This window comes from Papaver somniferum, unplaced genomic scaffold, assembly GCF_003573695.1.
Source record: "Papaver somniferum cultivar HN1 unplaced genomic scaffold, ASM357369v1 unplaced-scaffold_135, whole genome shotgun sequence".
NCBI classification, from domain to species: domain Eukaryota; kingdom Viridiplantae; phylum Streptophyta; class Magnoliopsida; order Ranunculales; family Papaveraceae; genus Papaver; species Papaver somniferum.
Genome location: NW_020622713.1, coordinates 10,745,984 through 10,754,004, shown reverse-complemented (window position 1 = coordinate 10,754,004; position 8,021 = coordinate 10,745,984). Strand labels below are relative to the sequence as shown.

Below are 8,021 nucleotides of genomic sequence, written 5' to 3'. Positions count from 1 at the left end.
TGTATCAGTTTTCAACATCTCAGGTTCAAAGATTACTAGAGTTAAACCATAGTCTCTCGTTCGGATGAACTGAATCAGAAATATATCAATTTTCGACATCCCAGGTTCAAATATTACTAGAGTTAGACTTGAGTCTCTCGTTTGGATGAACTGGATCATAAAAAAAATTAGTTTTCAACATCCAAGGTTCAAATATTACTAGAGCTAGACCTGAGTCTCTCGTCCGGATGAACTGGATCAGAAATATATCAGTTTAGCATCCCAGGTTTAAATATTACTAGAGTTTAGTCTCTAGTTCAGATGAACTGGATCAGAAATGTATCAATTTTCAACATCCCATGTCCAAATATTACTAAAGTTAGACGTGAGTCTCTCGTTCGGATGAAATGGATCAGAAATATATCAGTTTTCATCATCATCCAAGTTCAAATATTACTATAGTTAGACTTGAGTCTCTCGTTCGGACGAACTAGATCAGAAATGTATCATTTTTCAACATCCCAGATTCAAAGATTACTAGAGTTAGACCTGAGTCTCTCGTTCGGATGAACTGGAGCAAAAATATATCAGTTTTCAACATCCCAGGTTCAAAGATTACTAGAGTTAGACCTGAGTCTCTCGTTCGGATGATCTGGATCTAAAATATATCAGTTTTCAACATCCCAGGTTCATATATTACTAGAGTTAGTCCCGAGTCTCTCGTTCGGATAAACTGGATCTGAAATATATCAGTTTTAAAAATCCTAGGTTCAAACATTACTAGAGTTAGACCTGAGTCTCTCTTTGGGATGAACTGGAACAGAAATTTATCAGTTTTCAAAATCCCAGGTTCAAACATTACTAGAGTTAGACCTTAGTATCTCGTTCGGATGAACTGGATTAGAAGTATATCAGTTTTCAACATCCCAGGTTCAAAGATTACTAGAGTTAGACCTGAGTCTCTCGTTCGGATGAACTGGATCAGAAATATATCAGTTTTCAACCTCCCAGGTTCAAATATTACTAGAGTTAGACCTGAATATTTCGTTCGGATGAACTGTATCATAAATGTATCAATTTTCAACATCCTAGGTTCAAAGATTACTAGAGTTAGACCTGAGTCTCTCTTTAGGATGAACTAGATCAGAAATGTATCAGTTTTCGACATCTCAGGTTCAAAGTTTACTAGAGTTAGACCTGAGTCTCTCGTTTGGATGAACTAGATCAGAAATATATCAGTTTTCAACATCACAGGTTCAAATATTACTAGAGTTAGACCTGAGTCTCTCGTTCGGATGAACTGGATCAGAAATATATCAGTTTCAACATCCCAGGTTCAAAGATTACTAGAGTTAGACCTTAGTCTCTCGTTCGGATGAACTGAATCAGAAATATATCAGTTTTCGACATCCCAGGTTCAAATATTATTAGAGTTAGACCTGAGTCTCTCGTTCGGATGAACTAGATCAGAAATATATGAGTTTTCAACATCCCAGTTTCAAATATTATTAGAGTTAGACCTGAGACTCTCGTTCGGATGACCTGGATATGAAATATATCAGTTTTCAACATCCCAGCTTCAAATATTACTAGAGTTAGACCTGACTCTCTCGATCGGATGAAATGGATCCGAAATATATCAGTTTTCAACATACCATGTTCAAACATTTACTAAAGTTAGACCTGAGTCTCTCGTTCGGATGAATTGGATCAGAAATATATCAGTATTCGACATTCCAGGTTCAAATATTACCAGAGTTAGACTTGAGTCTCTCGTTCGGATGAACTGGATCATAATATATCAGTTATCAACATCCAAGGTTCAAATATTTCTAGATATAGACCCGAGTCTATCGTCCGGACTAACTGGATCAAAAATATATCAGTTTAGCATCCCAGGTTCAAATATTACTATAGTTAGCCTAAGTCTCTCGTTCGGATGAACTGGATCAGAAATATATCAGTTTTCAAAATCTCAGGTTCAAATATTACTAGAGTTAGACCTGAGTCTCTCGTTCGGATGAATTGGATAAGAAAGATATCAGTATTCGACATCCCAGGTTCAAATATTACTAGAATTAGACCTGAGTCTCTCGTTAGGATGAACTGGATCAGAAATATATCAGTTTTCAACATCCCAGGTTCAAATATTATTAGAGTTAGACCTGAGTCTCTCGTTCGGATGAACTGAATCAGAAATATATCAGTTTTCAACCTCCCAGGTTCAAATATTACTAGAGTTAGACCTGAGTTTCTCGTTCGGATGAACTTGATCCAAAATATATCAGTTTTCAAATCCCAGATTCAAAGATTACTAGAGTTAGACCTGAGTCTCTCGTTCGGATGACCTGGATATGAAATATCAGTTTTCAATATCCTAGGTTCAAATATTACTAGAGTTAGACCTGACTATCTCGTTCGGATAGATGGATCCGAAATATATCAGTTTTCAACATCCCATGTTCAAACATTTACTAAAGTTAGACCTGAGTCTCTCGTTCGGATGAATTGGATCAGAAATATATCAGTATTCGACATCCCAGGTTCAAATATTACTAGAGTTAGACTTGAGTCCCTCGTTCGGATGAACTGGATAATAAATATATCAGTTTTCAACATCCAAGGTTCAAATATTACTAGAACTAGACCTAAATCTCTCGTCCGGATGAACTGGATCAGGAATATATCAGTTTAGCATCCCAGGTTCAAATATTACTAGAGTTAGACTTAAGTCTCTCGTTCGGATGAACTAGATCAAAAATATATCAGTTTTCAAATCCCAGATTCAAAGATTACTAGAGTTAGACCTGAGTATCTCGTTAGGATGGACTGAATCAGAAATATATGAGTTTTCAACATCCCAGTTTCAAATATTACTAGAGTTAGACCTGAGTTTCTCGTTCGGATGAACTGGATCCGAAATATATCAGTTTTCAAATCCCAGATTCAAATATTACTAGAGTTAGACCTGAGTGTCTCGTTCGGATGATCTGGATCAGAAATATATCAGTTTTCAACATCCCAGGTTCAAACATTTACTAAAGTTAGACCTGAGTCTCTCGTTCGGATGAATTGGATCAGAAATATATCAGTATTCGACATCCCAGGTTCAAATATTACTAGAGTTAGACTTGAGTCTCTCGTTCGAAAGAACTGGATCATAAATATATCAGTTTTCAACATCCCAGGTTCAAATATTACTAGAGTTAGACCTGACTCTCTCGTCTGGATGAACTGGATCATAAATATATCAGTTTAGCATCCCAGGTTCAAATATTTTACTAGAGTTAGACCTAAGTCTCTTGTTCGGATTAACTGGATCAGAAATATATCAGTTTTCAAAATCCCAGGTTCAAATATTACTAGAGTTAGACCTGAGTCTCTCGTTCGGATGAACTAGATCAGAATTATATCAGTATTCGACATCCCAGGTTCAAATATTACTAGAGTTAGACCTGAGTCTCTCGTTAGGATAAACTGCATCAGCAATATATAAGTTTTCAACATCCCAGGTTAAAATATTATGGGAATTTTAACAAACTGCCACACTTGCAAATCCCGATTCAAGAAACTGCCACCGTTTTTTTCAGAGTTTATTTAATGCCACAACCGTTAGCACTAACGTCTTGGACCCACATGATTGGTCAAACTTTTTTGACTTTGTCCAGATTACTTACACGTGTCTTATGTGGACGGCTCAAGATGTCGAGCATGAGATTATTACACGTAGCACAGGCTAAATGACTATTTTATCCTTCGTGGGATTGAAAACAGTTTGCAACTTTGTATCGTTTCATTTTTTTCTAGGGTTTGCTCGTTCTCTCTGTCCGCTCTGTTCTCTAGTGGAAGAAATTAGGGTTTGGGTCAGTTTTCAGCGGGATTTTGCTTAGGTTTAGTGTCTGAGTAAAGGGTTGGGGAGCGATCGAGATTCAGAAAAAGAAGGGGAAGGACAAGCAGCAGATATGGTATGATTGCAAACCCTAATTTCGTTTTTCTGAGTTGAATTAGGGGTTTTCTCTTAGGTTTTGTTTCTCTTTCTTCTTGTACTTTTTTCTCTTGCTCTATGTCCGCTCTGTTCTCTAGTGGAAGAAATTAGGGTTTGGGTCAGTTTTCAGCGGGATTTTGCTTAGGTTTAGTGTCTGAGTAAAGGGTTGGGGAGCTGAAGATGAAGAAGAATAAGGGGAAGCACAAGCAGCGGATATGGTACGATTTCAAACCCTAATTTCGTGTGTTTGATGAGTTTTATTTTAGGAGTTTTCTGTGTGAAGTGTGGAATTTTTAAAACCCTAATTTCGTGTGTTTGATGAATTGATGAATTTTATTTTAGGGCTTTTCTGTGTGAAGTGTGGAATTTGATGAATTTTATTTTGTTTGTTCATTTACAGTGACCATACATATTATCCATATAGAGATATCAGTGTGTTTGTTGTGAATAGTAAACTTAATTTGCTATTCCCTCACATGGATAGAGATAGAATTGACCTTAAGGAATTTGAGAAGATGTTGCGTGTTAAGTTGCATCTTGATGAAACAGAAATTCCAATTTATATTGGACCATAGACCCATGTCTGCCTGAGTATTTGGTTACAAATGAAGACTTTTTAAGTTTTGGGAGCATGCTGTACCTGATGATAAGGGTTCATATGTTTACAAATGAGTGTAATGAATTCAGAATTTAGGAATGACAATGACTTCATTAAGGATGCAATGGAACAACCAGTAGTAACAATTGATGAGACTCCTAAGAAGGCACCTAAGAGGATTGCTAAGAAGCCAGTTTCAAAGGAAAAGTCAGTAAAGATATCACCTACAAGGAGATCACCAAGGTTGCATGCTCAATCAAAGAATGAAAACTCAAATGGAGGAGCATCTAGGAAGTTGTTGTTCATGGATCTGTTAAATGAAGTGGAATCTCAGGGTTTTTCTTGCCTAAGTCAAGCCACTGTTGTTGGTTCTAGCAGTACACCAGTTGATAGCTTTAATCATGATTACTGGGTTGATGAAGTAAACAACACTGCTGCAGGGGATAACACTGATGCAGGGGATAAGACTGATGCAGGGGATAAGGCTAATGCAGGGGATAAGACTGATACAGGGGATAAGACTGATGCAGGGGATAAGGCTAATGCAGGGGATAAGACTGATACAGGGGATAAGACTGATGCAGGGGACAATAGTGATGGTGATGATGAGGACAATGTGGTGCTAGAGAACACTACTGTAGATGAATGTCACCCCATTGAAGACCCAAATGCTCCACCAATCTTTGACAGTGATGAAGAAAATGATATTGATTATGAAGATATTGTCAAGACATACAAAGTTGGAGATGAAAGCAGTGATTCAAGCAGTAGTGAAGAAGACAATGAAGAAGGTATGGACCCTTTAGTGTTTATAATTTTTTGTTTATTTTTTACATGTACTAACACTTTGATGTTGATTGCAGTTTCTAATGATGACAAGAATAATGATAAGGATAATGATGGTCCTGAAGTAAATGATGATAAATATTCCAAGCCAAAGCTTGATTACCAGAAGTGGAAAGAAATGTTCAATATGCACAGTGATGAAGAAGAAGAACCATTATTCCCTGTAGAAGAAGAGGTGACTCCTGTTGATCCTACTAAGATGGAGGTAAAGTATGCTTTTAATAACAAGAGTGCTTATAAGAAACATCTTAGGGGTTACTGTGTAAAACATAATTATCAGTATACGGTCTATAAGAGTGACAAAACAAGATTAAGAGTGAGATGTAGGTTTAGGGAAGAGTATGGCTGTAACTGGTTTGTAAATGCTAGCATAAAAAGGCATGAGCCTACTTTTATTGTTAGGAAGGTTAATCTAGAACACACTTGTGTTGCGGATCCAAAGAGTTTTAACAGATCCACGGATCCTGAGTTCGTAAAAGATGTGGTACATGAGAAGTTAAAGCAGACAGCTGGGGCCTTAATTCCAAAGCCTAAACACATTGCAAGAGACTTTTTTGTAACTCATAACATCAATATACCTTATATTGTGCATGGAAGGCTAGAAATCTTCTTTTAGAAGATCTGTTTGGTAATTATGAAGACAGCTACAAGGATGTACCCATCTTTTGTGCAATGGTGGCTCATACTAATCCAGGGTCTGTTGCTAAATACACTTATGGGAAAAGAGGTATACATTATGTTAAGACATTCATGATTGATTCATTTATTTGTAAGTGGTGCTCAGTTATTTAATGGTTGGTTACTAAATGTGCAGATAAGACATTCATGAGCATGACTATTTCATTTGCTGCACCAATGAGAGGATTTCAGAAAGCTTGCAGGGGAGTCATAGGTTTAGATGCATGCCATCTAACTGGAAAGCGTGGTGGTGTTCTAATGGCTGCAACAGCAATTGATGGTCAGAATTCTCTGGTGCCTTTAGGCATTAAGGTGGCTAAGAGTGAAACCAAGGAGAGCTGGACTGGGTTCCTCAAGGATTTGGCTCCAGCAATCAATGCACATCATGCTGGCAGAATTACCTTTATTTCTGATAGGCAAAAAGGGTTGTTGGAATCTGTTCCAAAGGTTTTCCCTGGTGCAAGAGTTAGATATTGCTTCAGGCACTTGTACAAGAACTTCAAGAAGTACCACAAGGCACCAACCTTGCACAACTTATTGTGGAATGCATGCAAAGCTTACAAAGTGAGGCATTTTCAGGTTTGTGCCTCTCTTTTTAAATATCCCTATGTTTTTTGATTCATAGTTAGTAGGTTATATAATAACTCAGGTTACTATAATGTAGGAGCACTTTGACAACATATGCAAAGAAAGTCCGGCTGCTGGTGAATATCTTAGGAAAGAAGATCCAAGTACTTGGTCTAGGGCTTATTTTGATCCCATTAGCTGTTGTGAGCATATGAATAACAATTTCTCAGAATCATTTAATTCTATGAGTTCTAATATGAGAGATAAACCAATAATCCAACTAGGCATGATGTATGGTCAGTTAGTAATGGGTTTGTTATTTAAGAGAAGGGAAGAATCTGCTAAGTGGAATCAAAATGATTTGGTCCCTGCTGCTGTTAAGTTGATAAATAAGATGCTTGACTTGGTTGGGAAGTTTGATACAGAAGGAAGTGTGGTTGGACAGGTTTATTTGGTAACTAATGTGTCTACCAAGAAAATTTTCACAGTGAACATTGTAGACAAACAATGCACTTGTTTGCAATGGCAGCTAAGGGGATTCCCTTGTCAACATGCTGTATGTGCATTGAAACTGCTCAGGCCAAACTGGAAAGAGTAAGAAATTTTGTAATATGCTATTACTTTTGGGTTGTAATATGCTATTACTTTTGTTTCTGTAAACTGACACATTTGTTTGATTGGTTGAACAGTTATTGTGCTCCTTACTACTCTGTGGAATATTATAGGACCATATATGCAGATGCTGTAAATCCACTAGAAGACATAAGTGAATGGAACTGGGAAGATAAGGTACTTTTTTCAGCATTAAATATATTATTGAATGTGATACATTCACATTTTCTCTACTTTATTATATCCTTATTTTTCTCTACTTTATTATATCCTTATTTCTCATTTCTTTTAGGGTTAGGGTTTCATTTCTTTACTTTAACTTTCTCATTCCTTTTCTCTTCTTCTTATCTTAATTGGCAGGCATCCATGGACATCAACTTAAAGCCTCCTCCTTATCAAAGAAAAACTGGAAGACCAGCAAAGAAGAGGAAGAGGAGCTATGATGAACCTGAAACTGTGGTGAAGAAAAGGAAATGTGGAAAGTGTGGATCTACTGCTGGTCATAATAAGAGAACCTGTGCTGGTGGTGATGTTGGTAAAAACCCAACTGGATTCATGCCAAGCACCGAGTATGATGCTGCAAACTGCACCTTCACTAGTAGAGATCATCCTGAAAGTAGCAGTGCAAGGGGTAAAGCAAAGGTGAACAAATCCAGAGGTACATCTTCATTTGTTGGTGAGTCAACAGGACCTAAAAACTTTGGAAGAGCACCAACAGAACCTAGCACCCATGGATCTACACAAGATGTTAACTGA

At 37.2% G+C, this 8,021-nt stretch overlaps 1 protein-coding gene across 1 annotated transcript; it reads left to right on the top strand.

Annotated features, from left to right (window-relative positions):
* Positions 1-4,629: 4,629 nt before the first annotated feature.
* LOC113334095 lies at positions 4,630-8,021 on the top strand. Its single transcript, XM_026580431.1, has 7 exons — positions 4,630-5,353; positions 5,426-5,892; positions 6,006-6,135; positions 6,223-6,665; positions 6,751-7,247; positions 7,343-7,442; positions 7,626-8,021. The coding sequence occupies exons 1-7, from the start codon at positions 4,633-4,635 to the stop codon at positions 8,019-8,021; spliced, it is 2,754 nt and encodes a 917-aa protein (XP_026436216.1). The 5' UTR covers positions 4,630-4,632.

Bases quoted from the DNA above. Each gene is read 5' to 3' on its own strand.
- LOC113334095 (XM_026580431.1), top strand. From the start codon at position 4,633: ATGAGTGTAATGAATTCAGAATTTAGGAATGACAATGACTTCATTAAG. The intron at 5,893-6,005 runs GTACATGAGAAG...TGTGCATGGAAG, and splicing joins CTGAGTTCGTAAAAGATGTG to GCTAGAAATCTTCTTTTAGA. The intron at 7,443-7,625 runs GTACTTTTTTCA...CTTAATTGGCAG, and splicing joins AATGGAACTGGGAAGATAAG to GCATCCATGGACATCAACTT.